The sequence below is a fragment of the Ischnura elegans genome, chromosome 2, assembly GCF_921293095.1.
Source record: "Ischnura elegans chromosome 2, ioIscEleg1.1, whole genome shotgun sequence".
Lineage (NCBI taxonomy): Eukaryota > Metazoa > Arthropoda > Insecta > Odonata > Coenagrionidae > Ischnura > Ischnura elegans.
The window spans coordinates 63373165-63397932 of record NC_060247.1 but is presented as its reverse complement, the minus strand read 5'-3'; the positions used below and the strand labels follow the sequence as shown (position 1 = coordinate 63397932).

The 24768-nt window shown below is 35.7% G+C and overlaps 1 protein-coding gene across 1 annotated transcript in view; it reads right to left on the bottom strand.

Moving 5' to 3' along the window:
- The window catches only part of LOC124153841 (synaptotagmin-7), a 33058-nt gene extending 14038 nt beyond the window's left edge, over positions 1–19020 (bottom strand). Inside the window, exons 1-5 of the mRNA XM_046527219.1 lie at positions 18608–19020; positions 16609–16756; positions 13658–13767; positions 11501–11669; positions 5100–5312 (exon numbers count right to left, since the gene is read on the bottom strand). Of these exons, the coding sequence (XP_046383175.1) occupies positions 5100–5312; positions 11501–11669; positions 13658–13767; positions 16609–16756; positions 18608–18748 (781 nt within the window). The 5' untranslated portion in view covers positions 18749–19020. The remainder of the gene's footprint in view (positions 1–5099; positions 5313–11500; positions 11670–13657; positions 13768–16608; positions 16757–18607) is intronic.
- Positions 19021–24768: the final 5748 nt, after the last annotated feature.

Genomic DNA, 24768 nt, shown 5'->3' with positions numbered 1-24768 from the left:
TGATCGTTTTTTTTCTACGCGGCGAGCTACCGTGGTGCAGCTTCGGATACGCCGCCGCACGATTTCCCGCTGACCTGTGTGGCCAGAGCGGCAAGGATAAACCGTCATCAAACATCTCTTCCACGGTATAATTTCTAACCCGTTTACTATAACCTTTCCTCAAGTTAATTCCAAGCCGCTAAAGCTTGTGAAATGTAAAAAAAGCATAAAAATACGGCGATTTTTTTCAAAACACTTGTAGTAAGTGCGACTATAGATTGACGCCAAATTTGAAAAAAATATCAATTTAAGGCAAGTTTACTTAGTGGTATTTCAATGTAGTTCAAACGAAACAAGTTTTCATATTCAACGAATATAATTGAATAGCCTCACCAGTTTCAGTCTATTCAGGTCATTCCAAATATTATAATAAAACAAATTAGTTTTATTGAGTCGTAAACAACTGCTGAAAATTTTTCAATGCGTAGGGTAGGATTATTTTGAGTAAAAACACTGCATTAGAAATATCATACGATTTTTAAGAGAAAATTTCACTTGTAAAGGATTGCAACATTCACCAACAAAATGTAGCCAAATAGCAATTATTAAATTCAATATTGTCGAATATTCTTAGAAACCCTGACGTCTGATCATTCGTGAAAGTACATCCGCAAAATATCGACCATTTAATATGGCTTTAAAGATGCCTGGACTTCAATGTGTTGGTTGATTCACTGGTTTATGTACCGCTACTCATTACGTCAGAAATCATCCCAAAAAGATCCAATAAGGGTAAACAAGGGAAAAAGAGATTACGGCAACGGTACCGACACGATACGAGAATGATAGAGACACAACGAATAGGTTGAGGATAAATTTAATGGAAAACACGCTAGAAGAGACTTGACTAAGTTCATGATATCTTGAAGGAGTGATTTTTTTAATATAGAAAGGTTATCAGCATTCACGTGATCAATCTACACACGGTAGTTTTAATTTACTCCATAAACTACATATATTCTCTGGCACTCATTCATTTTCCAGGGCTTAGCTGGAATATTCACCGACAGCTTTTTATCTTTTAATGAATCGCGACCCACTGTCTTCACCGGCAAGGGTCTACATCCTTGCTGATGAAACTATGTTTTCTCCCTCATTCTAGTGCCTAGGACGTTCCTCTAAGCTTGCTCTCCGACTGCTAAATGTACTTACCCAGTAACCCTCTGGCCTGCTCATCCTAGAGGAGACCGTCTCTCGAGTTTCAACGACCGCATCAACCCTTCCTTAACGACTTCCCTCATCCAGAGTGACGCTGTTGTCCTGCGTGGACCTCCACTCAGACGCCACCCGGCCCACCCACCGCGGTTTTTTTTGCTGTCTCAATTTCTTGGGCCTCAGGTACGCGCTTTCATTTGCATACACAAATATTTGAGAACGCATCTTCACGGCTCGGACAGTTCAGGAGGAAGAGCATGGTTTTGGGGAGTCGAGGCGGAGAGGGGTCGCCGAGGGAGCATGCGCTACGCGGCGCGACAAACTTTTTGCTCGCTTAAAAAAGGAGTTAACCAAGGGAGAGTGAGATTGAGGCAGGGTTGAGACATGGCACGAGAAATGATGGGCATGGGCAAAGTTTAGAATTTTGTGTTGGAGAGGCTAGCAATCCCGCCAGGAGTTTAGGGGAAGTGGAAAATACCCGAGTGAAACTGGGGGGTATTCTATAGCCCCCAAGTGTTCTTGGAAAATTTGTTTAAAATAGCCTCTGACAACAGCATTTTGAGTATCTTCTATCTAAGATTAAAATTTGTTTAAACTTTTGATGTTTTAGTTTCCATTGTACTTGAATGTATAGGTTTCGTAGTTTTTTTTGGACGAAAAACAATTTAAATTGGGGGACAGGCTACCCCTCCTCCCCCAAAACTCCGTCGATGCGCGTAGGCCAAGGGATAATTTTAGGGAAACTACAAAGGATTAGATTTCTACGGATTAGTCGCTTGTAACACGAATAAGAACAACGGAAAACCATGGAAATTGACCTGAACAAGTACCAGTGGCTTTAGAGAGCAAAGAAGTACATTTGTATTTGACACAAAATTCCGCACGACCTGACAGTGTTGTGGCACAACAACGAGGGTAGAGTCAAAAGTTACACGCGAAGTCTCATAAAAAACTTTTAGGAAACAAACGTGAACATTTATGAAGCCAACAGCAAGAATACTGACAGTTAAACAATCTTGCGAAGTGGACATTGATCTTCTTAGCCCTGACTAAAACCAATAATCCACAAGTTTATACCAAGTTGTGTTGAGTAAAAAAGTTATCGGTTGCGTCGTAGTAAGTTGTATTAAAATATTTACTCCTTTTTGGATCTGGTGTCGCAATCTTTGGACCTATAGCCATTGAATTTGTGAAAAGATTTATTGAATTCGTAAATATCGCTCAGGTTACTTAATTTCAGAAGAAATTGTGACCTACTCGATGAAGATGTTTTTTCTGAGGATGCGATCCTAGAATGAACTGAATTTTCGAATTTGTTTATTTGTTACTTTAGCATTTAAATGTCTTACGTTTTGTGAAAAATCTAAATTAATTACTATTTAAATCGTTCAGTATTCATGGATTCCAATAAATAAGTCAAAAATAACCTAGTAGTTAATTATAGAGGCAACAAAGATTCGATACACGCGTGAAACAACAGAACTAATTTGAGTTTGGGAAAAAATGCTAGACTATCTCCCGATCAACTTTTTGATAAGAAATTGGAAAAAATGTGAACTATGAGTAAGGAATAATAATTAAAATAACAATAAAATATTAAATTTCGCATTAAAATTGCTTTTTGGAATACCTTGAACATGATAAGCCGTGAACAGGCAACTGGAAAATAAGTATGATGATCGCATTTCGAATACATGCTCCCATAAAAATATCACAAAGCAATCGGAAAGGGCACAGAGGTAGATCCATTTTGAATCATCTTCGTTCCAATAAGCATCGTTCTTGTTTGTACAGTTCGAGCAACACATGCTGAGATAGCATGCCCATAACGATACTGTTATGATGACTGGTTATAAACTTTGTTCTCGCGTGGGCGGACAAATTTCGCGTGGGTATACGAAAGGGGGCAGTTCGGTATATGGACCTTATCTCGTGCTCGATACGTTTCCCGATCAACGCCTCGTCGTGCTTGCTCAGCTGTTGATAGATAAGAGGGAACAACGGTGATCAGAATTGCGCGCCAAAGGGAGAGACTGGCAACGAATCAATAACGAAAGCAAAGCGTGAGTTTCAATGGGGAGAGGGCGAGTGAAGAGGAAACAGAACCACAAGGGAAGTAGAATACCATATCCCACGCTTGAAAACCCTTTTCCCAATGCAAAGGTCCATGAAATGGCTCTCGCGTATAAATTCAAGACTAAAACGCGATCACCAAAGTTTTCACCTTCGTTCTTTATGTTATTTATGCTGGAGGTATTGCGTGAATAACTCATAAGGAAACGCAATTTTCCTGAAAAAGTATTTGTACACATGTGTACTACGATATCTGAGATCCTTTCAAAACTTTGAATTCATTCTTTAACCTATACTATTTAAAAAAAACACAGGATATTTATCTTATTTTCTGGTATAAAATACGAGAAAATTAAGCAATAAATAAAACAGACATACCAAAAGAGGTCTAAATTACTGTATATTACTTCTGTTATCCGTGTAAGAAATAGAACAGCTTTCTCTTTTTTACTGGTATAAAGTATTAGAAATTAATAGTTAAGAATGGATAAAACTGACACGCCAAAAGACATCTAATTACTGAAGACCATGCCGCATCTTATAATTAACTCCCTGAAAATAATGAGTAGATAGGATTACAATTTGTACAACTAATTTTGAAATAAAAATACTGAGAAAATAAGATTGATTATCACTCAAAATCCTGCATACCGTCTAAAATGTACAATATGTATCTATAAGGATCATTTAGGCTGGCAATGCATATAAAGTCATCTTAATTAAGGGGGCAAGGCATTAAAGTAGTTGTTGTAATATCTGCCCCAAAATAAGCGAAAATGTGCTGCTTAAAATATGTCCTACCAATGAGGCGGTGCCCGTGATAGTTAGGATACCTTTTAATGATATTTACATTTATCACGATGCAAGATTTATGATTACTCTTTCGTGAAGTCGTGCAATATAGCTGCCTATAACTCAGAAAAAATTCCCTAAGCTTCGGGTATCGTTCAAAAACAGAAGGTAAAGATCGTGATATGACATAATGATGATTACTCCTCTTGGCCTTTCAAGGCTTATTGGATACATTTATCTAAAAAAAAGTCAATCCCATAATAATCTATGTGTTCATACAGTTATCCTACGATCTTGAATGTTCATCATCCCAATCAGTGAAGTCTGTCTTGGAGGAAAAAATAAGATTTTCGGTTTCCCACAGCCATTTAAACGATATAAGTACCATGGAAAAGTTACTGAAAACATGATTACGTTTAATTCCAGCATGAATTAGCTAATCACAAAAATCAGAAATTTCTGGAATCAACCACGAGAAAATTGGTGGCGATCAATGAACAAAACATACGCACCAAGCCGGTTCTAAATTGTTGAATACCATACTGCTCGTTATAGTAAATCACCATCGGCGTAACAGTGAGAAAATATGGTAATAATTTTTAAACGAAGTTCAAAATAAAGATGGATGGAATTTAAGATCCGTAAAAATAAAAGTCCAGATGCAAGCGATGAAGTACCTGCAATTAATTTATTAATAATACCCTGTTCTAGAATTATAGCACGGCGCGAGGGCTTGTGTACAGGCAGTAAAGTAGTTATTGTCTATAAGAAAATTTCATAAATACGCCATGAATAGAATATAACAAAAGTTTCCTGTGATGTAAAATATCCTCCTTGGTATAACACAAAGGTAGGTTATATAAGGCGAAAAACATGTGTAATACAAGGAACTCTACACTACAAAGACGTGAACAGCATTAGGTCACTAAAAGACAGAGTATACATCCATAAAATTTTCTCTTCGTCACTACGAGGCACAACAATTATAATTAGAACGTGACAATGTATGGCGTTTGAACATATTAATGCAAGTTACTAACCTGCCAAAAGAATCCGACCAATGAGCTCATTCCTGCCAATATTGTCAAAATCCATGACCATGACGTCCAAGGAGCACTCCCTTATCTTCTCCCATGGTACGTTGAAGGAAAACGTCTCGTTAAAGATCGGATTCAGCGTGCACTTGAAAATGGGCGTCTTCCTCTTCTCTATCCTCTTCTCACCAAACTGAAGCCACACCTTGACGTAGGGATCTGCGGGAAGAGGGAAAAAGGAATTTAGAACACATCAAGTGATGAAACGATTGAAAAAGACCTTGTATTTACGAGGGAAACCTAGACAAACGATTGTTTCCCCATAAGGTAACTAGGCATAAATATTAATGATTTAAAAATAGAATTTTAGCAGTTACGTTCACGTGTTTTGGGAAAATTTAAGTAAAATTTAATTCGTTAAATATTTCTTTCAAGCAAAATTTAAGGCTTAAGAAATACCCTGGCGTAGACGATAGTTTATATAACACAAGGCAAACCTTATTTTGCTCATATGTCCAAGTTCAATATCAATTATATGTATCATTGATAAACAAAAGAACTGCATTAAAATCATTCATGAAAGACATTCACATTAACATTAGGCATGGTCTCTCTATATGCGTAGAAAGATATAAAAGTCTCCAAGAGAACTGCTATATTAATTGGGAGCCAGACCAATTTGAGCACCATTAACTTAAAAAAAGAGCTTAGATAAAAGACTTAAACCGCCATTAGAGTTTTTGAAAAAATGAACTCCATAGCGTCATGTAGTTATCAACACGTGAACTGAAGGAGAATATCAAATAGAATTTTAAGACAAATGTTAATTTCTACTGCATAATTAAAATTTGCATTACAGTAAATCTCATGTTCCTTGATTTACTTGTTCTCAAGAGTAAAACCATGGTAGTACGACCAATACGGATGCGAATGTAAATTTATCCGTGATTAGACTGCCTATAAACGACCAATTTTCATTCATCTTCAATAAGGGTATTATAAATTCCGGTAAGAACGTGATCAATGTAAAAGAACGATAAATTGCAAGATAAAGAAAAAAACTAACAAAAATCAATTTTATTGTAACAGATTTGGTCAAGTCCAAAATTTACGTCAGCCCTTATTCTGGGCACTGAATAATACCAATTACACGGGCAGTTGGTCGATTAGTAAGGAGTCATTTGTCTTTAAGCGAGTTGTATACGCTGAGTACTCTGGGAGTGACACGCTGCATCGTTCCATATTGCGTGCACATATGGCGTCTACGTATCGCTTGGATCATCCCTCCTCGTCCATAACGATGATAAATGCACCATGAGCAGGCAACTCCATGCTAATACGAAGCTGAGCTAATTACTAACTGCAGCGTACGGGAATAATCAATAAAGATGATATAGGTAGAGGCACTATGGCTATTATATGATTTATTAAGCTTTTTAGAATACTTTTTGGAGCTATAGTTTGATTCTTATTCAGACTATAATAAGTCATAGGGTGATCGCCTCTCAGGTTTTCATAGGTTTCTCTAGAAATTTAGCAAGTTTCCTTTATTTAACCAAAATTCTCGCTGTGAATACTCTATATGCATAGCAGCACAGTTCTACATTTTGGAATTATTACCCCCTTATGAGGTACTCCATTAAATATGGAAACATTTCAAATTTATCCAGTTATATTTAGTGGGGAAAACTATACATCATAAGAAGACTACGTTTTAAACCAGTTTAAAATGAAACAATATTAAAAATAACCCTTAACTTGATACGCATTTTCCATTTACTTTATTTTGGTCAAATATGTACATTGAAATGACTACCTTAATATATTCAGACCCAAAAAGTATATCCAAGTTGATATAATAAACCCTCTAAAAATGAACAATAAACGGCACGGAGAGAATAGTCGTTGCTGATCGAAGGTTGAATATAAAGACATATATGCATATATTAAAGTGATTATAAAAATGGAAAAAGGTAGAAAACAATAATCTGAAAGAAAAATGACGAGCGAAAAAACAGAATGTATATACTTTTAGAGGGAAAACAGCTAACATTTGATCTTAAAAAAGGAGCTGATGACGATTAGGACCCCTTTCGGGTTTTTCCGTCGTTCCAAGCCTGATAAGTCTTCTCACGAGACCTAACTGTCCCCAGTCGGTCAAACACGAGTCCCTTTCTTCCCCCTTGCCCGATCCCCATGGCAACACCTGGCACAGGTGGGAACATTATTTCCCACGTTTCCTCTCGCCGGTGACCCGACCGATAACCCATCCGGGAGGAAGGGCTGTAGAGGCCGAGTGAAAGTGAAAATGACGCACGTGCATGGACTGGGGCGGACGTGGTCATTGGCGCATTCCAATATTTTCATTGTATAATTTTATATGTATTTAGCAGAGGCCGGGTGGATCCTAATTTCCAAACCTCGATCTTAAATCCTCGACAGATACTTTAAAACGATTTTGTCTTTTCTTATTGCAAACCAACACGCAATTAGACTCTCTGCACGTCAAATTACACTTTCAAAATAATTTCATGCCTTTCCCTTATTCCATAATTATGAATGTTTCATTTTTCATCCCTTTACCATTTCGTAAAGCGTAAAACCTAGTTTCATTCCGTTCTCCATTTAGGCCAAGGGCAAGCTGCAAATGACCATTTAAATAATTATGGATTCTTTTGTAGAACGCATAATAAAAATGATGAATTGCCCACAGATTATTTTGATACCACATGTTTCAATAACTTGGCGCCATCATAAAAAAATCGAAGATTTTCTTGATTATGTTTCATAGAAAGTCGAGAAATTAAACAAAAGATCAAAGGAGGCATACCGATTATGAATATTATTAAATGATTCTTCACGACACATCAATGGTTAATGTTGAATTTCATTATATATTATAAAACCATTGATGGAATTTAGGGCATAATTTCAATAATAACTATCAACAGAGAGAGATATTTAGAATCTGCTCAAAATACCAAATCCATTATTTAAATATTCAAAAACTCCATTAGCCTTGCGGTTAATTTATACAAGAACTGTATTCGTGAATTAAAAACACATAACATTCAATGATGCGATTAATAGAATTTCAAAGGTTATATAAAACCAAATGTCTACATGATATCATAATAATAATGTAATTAAGGAGTCTAGTCAGTCATTAGGCTTGTAATTTTCATATTTTCTGCACTAGATATAACGGCATTCACATAATAAATGCGTGTTTAACCAAATGGAATGAGTAATCAAATAGACTTAAAATAACCAATGGCAACTATTATGATTGCAATTCCCTAATTATCAATCAAATTTATAGCAAAGCAATAAAAATGATTTGATAAATTGGTGGATATTTTTTACTCATTTAGGCGGCAAATGTGATTAACTGTATCAATATTGAGTAATTTATTGTAAGTAGCAACCACAATTTATTTGAGTCATAAAAAAGACAAACATGACGTAGCTACAAAAATGTTGATGGCAAAAGCAAGGATAATTAGTACATTAATGAGATGGTAAGCGTGAAAGGGATATAAATTAAGACGAGCTAAATATATATGTAGTTATAATTTTTTACCATGTTTCACTTAAGGTGTTTAGTGAAATGTAATATCATCAGGAAATGAAGATAATTTCAAATTTATGTAAATGAAATAGAAAAAAACCTCCAACTATACGTGATTAAATGCAAGGAATTACGCCATTAATAAGCTTGTTAATTAAAGAGGTACCTTTGCAACAGCAAGAGACGATTAATTGAAAAATAACTCGCAAAATCTATGCATAACTTACAAACATTTAATTAAAAAGAGCTACGAAAGGAGCGGCTTTATATTATCCAGTGTTAAAGTGCAAAATTTTAAAGTTATTTTTTAATATCTTACTCCTCATAACACGTCTTCACGAAAAGATAAATTTTGAATAAAATCCAGCAAAATGTAAGAAATTATAGGTAGTGAACGAGAAGCCGACATTTAGCACGAGAAAATAGTATTCATTGTGACCAAGCGGTCAAACTCATGCTGAATGAACTCCCACATGCAATTGAAGAGAATAATGAAATGTTAATTAAAATATTATCGCGTAGTTTACTATTTGCTGTCGGTTTTTAGTTATTTTAGATAAGGATACACTGATAACGACCTTGAAGTAGAAAGTTCTATATATTTTTTTATTCGGGAGCCCCATCACGGGTATTACGAGATGAAATCATTTCCAATAAATTTATGAATTCAGCAATTATTCCTAATGTATGTAAATCATCTTTGGAATAGTACCTCATGCACACGTTTGGATTACTTGAGTAAGAAAGTATTCCACAATGCTGCTACGGATCATATTTCATCCATAGAAACAATTACGCGTGGCTCACTCAACCATCAGAATTTGTTCCTGCTGCGTGATAAATTGATAAGACTTTAAAAAATTATAAATGTAGACCTCACCATAAATCCGGTTGGACACAGTCGCTATTGCAAAAGTTATCATCCATTATAATGTATGCTTGAGTAGGGTGGTCCTTATTTTTCGGTTTTTAGAATTTCTTTCGGGACAACCCCTCGTTTTATGACAACTGGTGTAAAATCATTTCCTATAAAATATTATTGCAATTGAATGAAGGGAAGACGTGCCACATCGCACTCAAAGTTGAGACATTTTGGCATTTTTGGCTGTTTTTTGGTTATGAATAGCGATAAGGAGGCGCTGGTATTTTTCAACTGATTTTATATGGTAAAAAACGATACATTGGACATCTTAAATGCCTCATATAAAAAAATTTCCAATTGTGACAAGTGATTCCCGAGATAAGGCCCCAAGAGTGAGCGCGTGCCACCCCAGGCAGACACTTTGGGTGTCACGCGGGTTGCATACGCTCAACATTTGTTGATGATTCTCGCTAATCGTATAAGCATAAAATTCTTTAGATAAACTTTAAACTTCGTCAATATAAACTTGAATTTATCACTACTTATTGCCAAAATGGGCTAGTATTCGGGGTTAGTGATTTATTCTCCATAGATTTTGAAATATTTAAAACGGAGGAACATTAGTGTCCGAAGACCTCCCGAACTTTGCGTCGAAGACACTTTTTAAAACCAGCTTGTATATGCAGCGCCAGCATGGTAGAATTTGGAAATGGAAACTAGAAACGCCGGTCAAATATTTTTAATTGGTCATTGTGAGAATCAAATTGTTGGCTATTAGTTGCCATGTAATGCACAGTTTCTAAGGTTTCTATCTATAATTTTTTAAAGATAATTTTAAATATGCGCTCTTATTATAGACTTCCATTGAAAGAAAATATGGTACTTTTAGATGTTAATAAGGATGGTAAAACGTGGTAATTTCAGCGCAGCATTTTGCCTTATTATATCCTACATTGTTATACAATCTAGCACACATTTGAGTAGTGACGGTTGCGTTGCAAAGGATGCAAGTGTGAAATCAGTGTTCTTAATTCAAAATGACTGGCTGTCTTGTACACTGAAGTGTTAATTAATTGCTCGAAATTAGTAACATTGAATATAAGCTAAATAACAGCAAATTCATATGATAGTTAATTCCTTCATACGAATATTTGCTGTAATAGCCAAATAAATTTTCGCTAATACATCCTTTTATAGAATACAATGGCGCTGTGTTAATTCTTTGCATAACCAGCGGTACTACGATCATGATGAAATTTTTAAAAATTTTAAGGTGCATGGAAAATTATCAAAGAGTATTCGGAGGATTATTCGATATTTTTGTAAATTGCCTAAGTTCGTAAATCTTTGTTCCAAAACTATATGTGCGTGAGCGATAGGGGGAAAATTCAACAAAAATTCGAGTATCGGTGAATTTTTAGATCATATTAACTGAATGCCTAAATTATTTTACGTGAGATTGTCATGATCTGATTTTATATTTTGAATACTAAGACAATAGATTAAATTTAGTGCATGAGTGTGTTCAAAATAAAGTATGAAGGAAAATTTGTTTGTATTACCTGAGTATTGGAAACAATTAAAGAAATAATTGATGCTCCAAATTTTAAGATAATAAACACATCAATGTGAAGCATGCGTTTATAAATCATAAAGGTAATTTCATTTCTGCTGGTTTATCACCTGTTCATATACCAAGTCTTAGTATTATTAGAATGGTAGATGTGGCTTTAAATTGATGCTCATAATATTGTCGAGATTTTTAAACCAACATATACGATAATTACCCCAAAAATTATGAAAAAGAAGTCTTAGTTAGTAAACACTGAGTGATCAAAACTACACATATATAATCAGACTTATTCTAAATTACAATATCTGGCTAATTATTATGTGTATGATTAATAAGATTACAGATGGAGTCACAAATAATCCCAGCAGTGAAACCATAATTTGCAACTCTACATCACTCACCCGATTTCCCGTTTATATCCTTGGCTTTGAGGTTCCTCGCTTTGAGCAGAGTTAGCGTGAGGATGGAGTTACTAGGGTGGTAGCACAGAGACGTTAGCAACTCTCCACACTTGTCCTTTGCCGGTGGCTTCAGCGCCTTCCAGAAGGACGGCTTCTCCGAGAGATCAACCTGCACGAACAGAAATATGCCTTTTATATCATTACCTGGTAGCTTTTTTACACATAGAAAAATTAAAACAGCCAATACGTGTTAATTAATTCCATGAAAGTAACTCGTTTTCTTAATTTTTTCCATACACATCAATTACGCCATTTCACGCGATAACTAGCAGCGCTCTTTTACTGAAGTGACCAGAATATCCAATAAAACATCTAGAATGCTCGAAATAACTTCGAAATTATCACAAAAAACTTGAAATAGTGATATTACAATGGTGCTGTCATACATTAGCATGTTAAATATAACCTAACATATATATCATAATTGGAAGCTTAATTTTCACGAGAAGGTATGAAATTGGTTCTATCGTAGTTCGTTAAATATGAATAAATATGTTAATCGTATTTTAAAGTAATTTACGATTTGAAACTTTATTTATGAGAAGGTATTTTATTTATTAAGGAACTTTATTTATGGGAAGGCCGTTAAAAGTATAGATGTAATGATTTTACGCCACACTGTACTATAATAATTAAAAATATTGATCGGCTTGTTTGCCGTTCATACTCAGAGACATGGCTATATTCTCGCTAATAACGCTGTTTCAATCATCTCCCAAAAAAAGAGGATGCCATTGGTTCACCTCTCATCAGAGTGTCTAAAAACGATGTTATAAATCCCGACAACGTCATGTGTCACCAAAATTGAAGGCTTTTCTCACGTGGTACTAAGCCTTGGTCTAGGAAGCTGATTGTTCCTTAAATCGACAGAATTGTATAAAACCATATCTAAGGAGAATTTTATTCGGTCAAAAGAACTGCAATATTAAATGCTTCACCATAATTTTGCGCTTTAAAAAATCACACTTCTGTGTGTCACATATTTGATACCAACATTGCCTTAACTAAATCGATTAATATAAAAAATTTAATTTTATAATTATGCAATTATGTATGTGTTTCCAATTATAATCCCCCATAAATAGTCTATTGAGCAGTCTAAATTTTAGCTAATGTACTATAGGAATAATGAATTGACGTCTTGATATTGATAAAATATTTGCTTAGCTATAAAAAAGAGGGAAATATATAAGTAAATGCGCTAATTGTTTGGTGAAAATGGTGTAATACAGGAGACATACGTAAGACACAATAAAAAATTGGGGTGAAAAATGCATGAAACTTCCAAAAACACTGCCTGTTTTGATGTATCTGAACCGGCCAAAATGTTTAGATTTCTCGATTTATTTTGCAGCATCATCCCGAATCATCTAGAATTTATTTATTGACGAATTGAGTCTCATTGCAAGATATCTCAAATAACATCGTCAGACCATAAAATAAAACAAAATGATGCATAAAACGCATATTTTTTAAATGTATCTCAATTTTGATGTGAACATAATCTTAGAAAACTTTCCAGAGATTTATGCGTAATATGAATGTTATTAGGCATGAATGGATAAGTTTGGAATCTTATTAACAAAATAAAGGTAAAACTTGTAGATAGGTGCATAATTAATGCTGATGTGTGCATAAAAACTGACTAATGTAAGTCGCCAAGGTCCTCTCGTCGTCGTCGCCCGGGGATTGATCAGGAAAATCGCACAGAAAAAGGAAACAACTCATGTCGTCAACAACCACTCTTTAATCTTCCCTTGTTAGTGTCCACTCGCCAATTGCCTCGCGTGCTGTCATCCCCCTTTGGTAAGCGTTTTTCTGTCATTCTCAGGTGCGTAGCAAGCTCGCGTTCTTAAGAAGATGTCTTACCTTACGTGGCCACTTCCTGTCGGGGTTGGGTGTTGGGGAATCGTGGGAGCCGAAAGGAAAGGAGTTTGTATGGGAAGGGAAATGAGGAAAGGAGGATGACAGTCGCCTCTTACACTAATTACTTAAATGAAGAAAATAATGCTCATTTGCCTTCCCTTACAAAGAAAAACTTTGGATCGGAATTGAATGCGTTGGAAGGAAATTGATAAGTTGCATATTGAAGCTCACCTGGCAGAGGGGAAGGAAGACTTCTCCTATAGAGTCGTCCCTTGAAAATCTGTCGTAGTCGAACACGTGTAGGTGAAGCACTCGGCTCTGCAGCTTTTGAATTGGAAAACCTGAAAGGCAATTTATATTAGCTATCTCTTCTAAACAGATGAATTTTAAAAATAGCGGAATATCATTTTAAAGGATGGATATAATTTGCTTTCAATAGCTAATATTTCGGCAAATATTTCTTCTTTCTTAGTAATTTATAATAATATTTACAGCAAATGAACCCTTAATATTACTTGAATGAATTTGTTAATGGTAGAAACTAGTTGATAATTTATTGCTCTGACATTGGGATACATAAATACTGTTTACACAGATTTTGAAATGCATTTTAAAATGTATTTTCCATGGAATAAATTTAGTCTTCTGTACTCCGCAACATTGAATTATTTTTAAATATAAGATACTCAATATGGGTTACAACTGCTTTTAAACCATATTTCTGTTTTCTTTGGAGAATAGAAGGTTCCTTTTAGCAGCTGTTTGCAGAAATATATCCTGTAATCAGCAACTGAAAGATTTGCGACGGGGATTAAAAAAATCACTTGCACCGAATACATAATAATAGATAGGTTAGCAGTTTTCCAGCAGAAACTTTCCGACAGCTAACAAACACTCATTTTCCTTCCAATTTGTGGTTTCCTGTTTCAGAATCATTAGGAACTCCAGAGAAAAACATGTATCGGAAAAGTATGAAGAATGAGTATCATTTGTGTAATTGGAAAGCATGTGGGAACGAGGGAGCATCAGGAAGAACCACTTGAAAACAAGTGTTCTTGAGAACTCACAGAAAAATTCTCGAGATTATAGAGTTTCGAGACGCGAGTTTTGAGCTATTCTCTTGAAGATGGTGGCCATTTTTCCTTTTCAATAGATCTGGAGATGCCATGCACTGAGGATTCAGGCGTATCACGAATCCGTCTCCGTCATGAGAGTCAAGTACTTGAGTTAAAGGCAAGGAAAAACGTGCACCTTTTTTATTGCTTCAGTAATAAAAACCACGGGTAAATGAGAGAGACGTATGCAAACGGTGAAGCCGTGCTTAAGTGTCTAGTTGGACCATGGTGACGCTTACACGTCCCTTGAGTCGAACGACCACTTGTTGATTTATGGGTGCAATATTACAGGCGAAAAAAACATATGCTAATTACATAATTCGTCGATTTATATCGCTTGAAAAGTGTTATAACCCCCTTTTTAATTATTTATAGATATGTTTTGAGTTTTAAAATGTTACCATATTTTTGCTTGATTATATTATTATATTTTTAAATTATCGCCTATATCGAGGAACAATACATGTGGCCATAATTATCCACTTGCACATTTACCAAAGATCCTAAGAAATGAAGTACATAATAAAATTCATTGGTTATTTTTGTTAAATTTATATCCATTTTGTAAAAAGCAATGCAATTTTCTGTGAACCTCTTTTTGAGTATTTTTGTTAGTTGTTTCTAAATGCATATTTCCACCAAAAACCCAAAACAGCTTGCTATCATTAGATGTAAATTCATTTAAAAGGATGTAAGAAATTATAATGCAATTAATTAATATCATCCGCCTTATGCGAATCACCTTACTTGCACTGGTCATTTATCTTTGTCAAATAAAAATGGAAGACAATCGCATAAATACCTACTTTTTGCTTGAATGAAATCAAGTATTGTTCATTGAGTTAACTGCATAGAATTTTTTCTTTGAATATATGTATTGCACATCACGACTCCAGCCAACAATTACCCTAAAAACAGTGCTGATGGACATTTTCGGAAGCCTGCGGCGGCGGTCGTTCCCCCAATTATAACAGGATGGTTACAACAAACAGGAGAACGAAACAATGGGTATGGTTCGTGAATTTTTGGGGGGTTATTTCGAACAAATCTCATTGCGGATTCACTCTCACGTTCCCATCCGGAGACAAAAGGTAATTTTGGAGAGGAGGGCTATTTTGTCGAGAGGGGAGTGAATGGGTTTTTCGCCTGAAACTTGCACGTACCGCGAGGCCTGAGTGGAAACTTTTACCCGGCCGCGCGTTTTAGGGAAGCTGGTTAATTTCGATTCTCCCGAACTCCGATGGGAAAGCAATGGCAATGGAGAGTGCTGGCGCTCACTGGGGGGCCCCAAGTGTTTGTGCATGTGTGTGTAGCACGGGCTACTTTCCGCGAGAATTGCAGCGGTAATTTATGCGAAACACTTACTTAAACTATGCCGCAGTTTTGCTCTGGGATTAGGGGCGAGCGGTTGGAACGGAGAACTCATTATTCACTTTAGTTCCTAGTTGTTTTCGCGAGGGGGGAGGAAAAAAATTGAAACTCAGGAAATGGAAGTTTTTTGTAGCTATCTTTCTGTGGACAAAATACAACTTTGCTATAACTACAGTTATCTGGGACTCAAACATATATTTTCACCAAAAGTGTTTGATTATAGGTATTCCAGTAGAAAATCAAATACTGTTGCCTAAGCTACATGCAGCCTTTAGGCCACTTAGGAAATAGTAAAGTTAACATAATTTATTTTTGATGGAATAGAATTATTCGTCCGACTGCCTAATTCATAAAAAAAATCAAAAATTATCATCCAATGTTTCTGGACTATCCATGAATAAAAATGTCACAATGTTTGATATTGAGGCGGTGGGCCAAAATATTATGATGAAGTATTGAAGGAGAAATACTTCGAAGATGTTTTATATTACCAGGAGCAACTCGCCGCCAATTTTTAATTTGCCGCTGGCAGCAATTACCCGCCAATACAACCGTTAGCATCACCAACTAAAGTCAATGGAACAATCTTCTGAGAAATTTTAAGAAAATATAACTAATGTCACTTAATGTGATATACTTAATGGCTCCAACAAGGTGTATCTGGATTAGTTAAACATGCTATGATTTGCAACCTACCTTCAAAGTAGAATGTCTCGTTCCATCTCGGGTTTAACGTTCTCCGTTTAATTTTAGTCTCCAGTCGATGCTTTTTGTCCGGCAGCAGCGTGACCCTCACGTAAGGATCAGATGTCCCCGAAAGATCCTTTGCCGGCAACTCTTTCCCCTAATTAAATCCAGAAAATAACATTAGATGTCTTTGGTAGGTTTAAAATGTGCATTAGATTATGCTGAATTTCAGAATCAATGTTTGGAAGAATTCATCCTTTTGGAAACAGAATATTTTTATGTTTATTATTCTTTCATTAAGCATGCAACTTATTAATAAGCTTTTACATAAAAAATAATAATACCTCACTAGAATGGTATTTGATTTAGATATGTCTTGAGATAGTTAGTTTAATGGGAACTGTGACGATTGTAAATTAAAGTGGATATGAATGAGGACACATCAATAGATTTTCCTGTTATTTTTACATAAAAATAAGAATAATTCCCTCGGGTAAGGGAAAATATCGTGAAAATAAATCTAAATTTCCCAACAAAGTGAGTTATCACAGTAGAAAACTTAGGAAAGTATTTCATTTAACATAAAACATTATATTTTCTCTGCAAATGTTATCGTCAATTCAGATGAATATTTTTTCCTAATGATTGTGAAGTTTATACCAGGCATATAAATATAAGAAGAAAAGCAAAGTAAAACTTTGAATTGGATTTTACTATTTACACAGAATGTAAATTTCCAATTAAAATGATTGACAAAGGCTTCCACATTTTGAAGAAATTATTAGCCATGTCTGCAAATGAAATATTCTCCCAGGAATCTAAACCCTATGACATATAATTGACGCTTGCGTCAAATTGAACCATCTTATTCGGGAGGGAAAATCGACGATGCCATGCGCTGTGTGTCTGAAATCACGAATTGCGCTGACTCAAGGCATCTCTCGAGTTGGATGGCCATTACGATAGACACCGTCTCAAGATTCATTCCGCATTTGGGGGAACAGTTTCTGATGCCATCGATCTCCTGTCCGGGGAAGTTTTAAGCAGACGTCTCTGCATCTACTCTATCCTCTGGAAACTTCGGTATCTGACGTGCCGGATGTGGGATGCCCTCTCAAGTGGAAAGATATATCCGCTGGCGCACCGTAGGAAATCCACGAGAACGGGTATTCTGATGATAACGCTTGAGTTACTTCATTTTACATTTCCCCTCATGCATATCCATGCATGTCTAAAGGTATTCTGAAGCCAAAATATTTAATTAGAGCTGGGAATTTGATGATTCATCAGGTGTTCATGATATTTCCACTTCAATAGGAACCACAAGGCGTCTTTGCTATCGGATTTATTGCACAAAAATTGTCCATTTTATCAAAGTAAATATATGACTTGACTAATACTCTCTTTTTCACAAAGCCGCAATGAATTTACATTATATTTATGGGTTATTTATAATGATTTTATTCATTCTTTTACACCTTTGCTCATTCGTAAGTTGACGAGTTGAATTTCTTGAATTTGTTTACAAAAATATTTGACAAAAACATTAAATAATTACAGTTAATTGATCTACGGTGGAGCAATGAAAAAAATGTTCTCCTGCAAAGCACCTTAGTGCTAGGTGTTGGAGAAAGTTAATCAAACGCAGTATCCTACAAAACAACAGCTACATTTGACACAATGGTATCGACGATTGAATGAAAAAAAAACTTTCATACGCATAGACCGCTGCCTTTCTCACAGTATATCACAACATTGGTGATCATTTCTGATATTTCGATTGATTGCTAAGTAAACCATCCGTGGCCGCGGAGAAAAATAAAGGATTTTATTAAATGGAAATTAAGATTTCACAGAAAACGTCCTTCATCGGGATATCCCACTACACGTAAGTTATGTTTCATTTTTTTAAATTTCCTAGAATCACGTAAATTAAGTTTGAATTTTTTTAATTTCCTAGAAACACGGCATGACAAGGTCCAAGGGTGCAGATGAGCAGGCTACTTACCTGTAGGATGCGTAAGATGAGCGTCGTGTTCTGGAAATCGTACTCAAGGCTGAAGTGGATCTGCCCGACGTTCTCCGATGGCTCCGAGTTGTCAATGTACATGTCCACCAAGGAGATGGAGCGACTCTGGAGAAATGCCATCTAGTGGTCGGACATTGAACACAAAACAACAAAGGGGGAAAAGGGGGAGAGGGGGCAGTACAGGGGATCGGGGAGAATTTGGAGAACCGGAGGTTGTTTTTGTTGTTGTTGTCCGTTGAAGAAGATTTTGAAGGGAGCAGGGAAATGATGTAGAGAGAAGAAGAAAGAGAGAGAGAAGCGAGGACCGAAAAAAGAAGCGAATCGAAATGCGATATTAATTTTCTGCAACGTAGAACCTGGAAGGGAATTCTATGTGATTTTGGGAAAGGATTCTTTTTGGCCAGTTGGTCCATCACAACAGGAGGCAAGTTCTCACTCGCACAGTCTACAAATTGCAAGAGATTTATTGTTAATTAAATTATTTTGCCAGAATAGAAGTATATTTATATTATTTCCTAGTGGATGACATTCATATCCACCGCTCATACAAATAAAAGAAAAAGTAAATTTTTTACACGGCAAAGCTTTAGCCTTAGTATCAATGGCATCCGCGGACAAAAGCGTCCTAGGATTATTTGCATGGCCAAACTTTTAAGACAGTGAAAGCAAACATGATCTGATAATTAATAAAAAAAGGAACATAGGAGCGCTTACCGAGCCATTGTCCCTCTTCTCCAGATAGCATATGATGGCTGTGGCATTCTATTCATGCCATAGAGTACATAAAATAGCAGTTACAGTCAAACAAAGAGAAATAGCCCAGACAAAATAAATACAGGATAGTATTACTCATTCTTTTCATCCATATTTCCGCAAAACAACAGTAAAAAGAAGCCGTCAATATTAGCTAAAGCGTCAAAACCTTTACCACACTGAAACACCGAGCATGCGTAGCTATCATTTCTTGCATTATTTAACACCTTTTCCAATCCTTTGAAGCCACTATTGCTCCCACAGTAAATTTAAGTCTATCACCTACATGCACATTCAGGAACATGGTTTGATTTACTACTGCACGTAGTAAGGTTTTAATAACTGACATGAAAATAAGACGACCTATTCAATACGATCAAGCATGATATGTTCTTTATTTAGCTAAAAGAAACGCACAAAACAACTTTGGATACATCTCTGGCTTTAACTATGGCTATAATACATTTATGTTGTCATATACGCTAAACATTCTCTCAAATAATTCAATTTATACCCACTAGAACTTAGTCCAATTTAACGTCCTACAAATTTTCGGGCACGCAACAAAATCCTGTAAATATAGTGATTCATCAATTTAAAAAATTATTTCAATTGGAATGATGACAAAAAATATGTGAAGGTCTAGAAAAATACATTCATGAATCACGCAAATGAATATATTCCGTTTCCATCCTCAGAGAAGTATATGCCAAAACCGCATATAAAACATCGGGCTACGGTTTTGCGTTTCTATATTATTAACCAAGAAGCTTTAGGGAAAAGGGTAGAATTTACATTTCCCATGGAATTTTTTCGTGCAATTGGAATTTCTGGTTGCAAGAAATGAGTATTCCTAACGAAGCCGTAAGGCTCGAAAAGATTATGTTCGGATAAAAAAAAAACAAATACTTTGATCCTACAAATTGAATCGTGTTTAAAATTTTCGTAAATCCTGCATAGAAGGTTTTCATTCGATTAAAATGAATCCAGGAGGAAGCAGCTTTGGAATTTCAATTTTCTGTTTTCGGGCATCGCTATAAAAAATTTTGATACCAAATTCTCTCTTTCGCAACCATCTCTTCATAAAAGTTTTTCATGCAGAATTTAAGGCTCGCATCATACGAATTATACAGAATATGACGTTCAATCACGGATTTAAGAGAGCATTAAGAGGGTATCCTGAGGATTTCAATGGATTAATCTCCATAAATTATTACGTTTTCGCACACGCAACCAATAAGAAGATATTGAATATAATATGTTTAGGAATGACTTTAAACTTGGCGGGCCAATGATAAATACTTCCGATTTCGATTTATTTTAGGCATGAAATTTCCATATTGACTCTAATTATCAGTAAATATGGCGCTTCCTATTGAAAAAGCATGATTTCAATGATTTTAATTATTTTTAAAAACACGTACAGGAATAAGCCCGGGATATTTTTATTTACGTCGGAGTCATGCGTGAGCAAGTTATCCGGAGAGGTAGGTAGTTTAGTTTGTACAAGTCTAAATGCTTCGTTAATATTGCTGAATATTATTTTTTCACATTGAATTTCATACTTAAAAAGTTTAAATGATTTTAAAATACCTTATTTTTCATGCAAAATACAAAGTCGTCTAATATTGGAGTCTTGAGTTTTAAGCAATCCATGGGTTATGGAAAAATGATTACGGCAATTTGGTTATAGAAAACAAAGGAAGAATCAGTAAATATTCGACGAAAAACATAAATAGGATTCTTACTAATAGATTTAGACACATCTCACAGCAATCAGCAGTAAATAACACTGCACTGAGTGTGGAATAGGAAGGAGAAAATTGAACGGCAGAATTCACGTCGAGCGGACGTTTTGCAACCGACTGAAATAACAAGGCGTGGGAAAGTAAAGGGAATATATGAACATACTCTCGGAACTAGAGCAGTTGTACCTTTTGCTAGGATTAGATAGAATGGGAAAGTAGATAAGATGGGGATAGAAGCACCGGAGAAGGTAGAGATGACAAATATTCGTTAAAATAGTAATTTTTTGTGAAGAAAAATATAATTACATTAAGGGTGGCACAATAGGCTTAAAATTTATTTGAAATAGAATGATCCTATAAATATTAGGGTATTGCCCGTGGCTTGATAGTTTTAAATTTGTATCGCTTTCTACGTCAGTTGATTAGAGGGTCAGATGAAGCTGCTATTGCTTAGTAGAGAGACGGAGTTTTTATCTAAGAAGCTCATCCCTCTATGAACGATTCAATTAGGCCAAAAGACGTGTTGAAAACACGCCGATACATGACACGCCATTGCAAAGAAGCTATGACTAACATGTAAAGTACGCAAGTGATCAACTTTTGCACATTACTAGACTCGAGGATAAATTTATAAGACATGTTTGGCTTATTCGAGACAATTTCATGGAATATATTTACAGCAATTAAATGAGGTAAAAATATATGGCGGAATCTATGCAACTCAATGATTGGCATCCTGAAATAAACATTCTATCTGCGCATTTGAGAGTAACTTCAAATGACATGCCTGGCTTATCCAAGATCATTTCTGTGAGAATCCATAAAATAATTAATTAAGGCAAAAAATTATGATGGAATCTGCGTAACTCAATATGTAGGAATTCACTTTTTCCCGGCAAATGGTGGCATTATATTATTCACGGGATTTCATCCGGTAATCTCCTCATGGAGATTGAGGAGATTACCCAGATGAAATCCGGAGAAGAATTTACTACGTAACTCAATGGTACGAACACTGGAAAAATTTTTTTGATCCACATAAGATCGTTACAACATCGATGATACTGCATCGATACATATCGCCCTGGCTTACGAAAGACACCTTGAGATAGATTTTTAAGGGATAAAGGGTGTGGCGGTAGTACTGAAGCTGAGAGGGATCGGGGATTGGAAAGGCTTTTGAGGAAGAGGGAGGGGAGAGGAAAAGGGGGTTGGAGCGAAGGCACGAGGTGCATGAGAGATGAAGGGAAAAGGGGCGGGGTGGATGATAGAAGAAGGGGAGGGGCGGAATGAAACTGGATGAAGACATGAGCAGGGTGTGAATTCGGCACAGGCTGGGAATAAGGTACGTGGCAACCGATCTTACGAAATTACACGTTGATGATTTGGATAGGTTATTAAATTAATGTCACGCATATAATTTAACACTACGGTTATTCACCAATAATATGTATTTTTATGCTAATTGGATATAATATCGTTAAAGTATCTTGAGACTGATAGAATAAAATGATCGCATCCTTTGTAATAAAAAAAAACTTCCAAGCATGTAAATTTTGAATGCACCAAAAACTCCAATCTATTACGGTAATGGACCATATCACAAGATTAGGAGTTTTTCCATAGCAACGCACTTTATAAATATTAGATAAAAAAGAAATTTTGGCCATAATTTATTACCCAGACCAATAGAAAAATTCATGTCCGTGACTCAGAAAATATTAGCTTGGGAGAAATAAAATCTATCCAACCATAATAAATAATTGCTCAATTCAGTATTAATTTATCCTAAGGAAATGATGCCTTATGCTAGGAATTGAGGTTTGGAACGGAGATACTGAAGACACGCAAAATATTCAATTCTAGATAATCATGAATGACAAATTTTCAAATCATTTGCTGGGAGTTATTTTATTTGCATTAATTTGTTCTAAAGAAATGATGCCAATGATTAGGCTTAGGCTAGGAATTGAGGTTAGTAAGACTTAGGTTAGGTAAGCTGAAGACACGAAAAAATTCAGTTCTAGCTAATTTAGCTAATTATGAACGATAACTCTGCGGCTGATGGCTAATTATAGAGAGATTAAATAAAATAAATAAAAATCAATAATTTTTGAGTCCCAGTAATGAAACTAACTCTACCCATCAAAGAAAAAACCTCAGTTAAAAAAAAGCATGTGGATCAAAATTTTTTATGTCAAGTAAATGAATGTAATAAAGCTCAAAGTGAGTTATCGGCGACACTGAGGATGGAAATATGCATAGAGAATGATTAAAATATCTTCAGTGGCACATCCTTTGAAAATATACAAAGGCTAACAGTTCAGCAGAAATAGGGAAGTGAACGGGTGAGGGGGACCTCGGTGTAAAATAAGGCATATCGTGCCCAGGAGGTATCCCAGTGGAATTTCAGGCCTCAAAGCCGCTGTAAATCACTGAATAAAATCGAGGCAATGAAAAAAGAAGAAAGTGAAGGCATCAATTTTCCTCGTGTCAATGACAGATTCGCCACATGTGACGAGAGTGTCTCGTGCTCAGCAAGAATATATGAACGGAACAGGAGGGATGGGAAAGGAGAGGGGTTGCTTTGGGGAGGCTTTGGAATTTTAGTGAAAGGAATTTTTGAATTATAAGTACCTGTTAGCTTCTGAGAATATTCGAATAGAAAAAAAGGAAATGAAAGGATATGATTTTGGAAAGAGTGGTTGGATATTGGCAAAGGCTTTCCATACCTTAACTGACTAAACGTGACAGCTTCAGATTCCGTTTCTTATTCAAATTTTTGTACACACGTGAAGATTTCTTCGAAAAATGAAGTAAATATACATAGATGGATTGCGATAATCGATTCTATCGGAAATGAGTGACAGATATGTAAAATGAGGCAGTTGTGAATGAAAAAAATGGAATAATTTAGCACTACATGCCAAAATCAAATGAATTTTCTGCACGTTACAATAAATCTAATCTTTTTTTGTAATACATAGACTTCAGTGGAAATATTTTTCTGATCTGATATCAGCCAATAATGACCATTAGTAGAAATAAATTGGTCAACCGTTGTAAGATTAGTAGATAAGGATTAACCATCACCTGACTTTTGTATTATCCCTGTGGAGGATGAACTTTTCTTCATAATTATAATCACGTAGTGGGTAAGATAATAATCTTAACAGTGTATTAAAACAGGAAATTAAATCCTCGAATAGTATGATGAGGAAATTTTATACTTAATTTGGATAATTCTCATGAAACCGATTCTGAAATTTTCATGGCAAGTTGAAAACAAATCACAGCTTTGAATACGAGAAACTTCAGTGTTCCTATTTCATTCCGGCCAATAATTGTACTAAGAAGAATTATACACATTTAAACCACAATTAAAAATAGTCTCTACGACAAAACGTTGATACAATATCGATAGAAACCACGAAAAAGAAAAAAAACCCTGACGACAGGAAAACCAGAAGGGGAAAGATACCGTGAAGAGTGCTTGAATTTCGAGCAGCGGAAGATTTCATCTCGAGGACCTGTCGAGAAACGAAGAGTACCTCACGAGAGAACCACAAACCAGTCCCGAAGACTTGGGAGGCCTAATGATGATGACTTCAACATCTCTCGGCGTCACCGAACCGACAG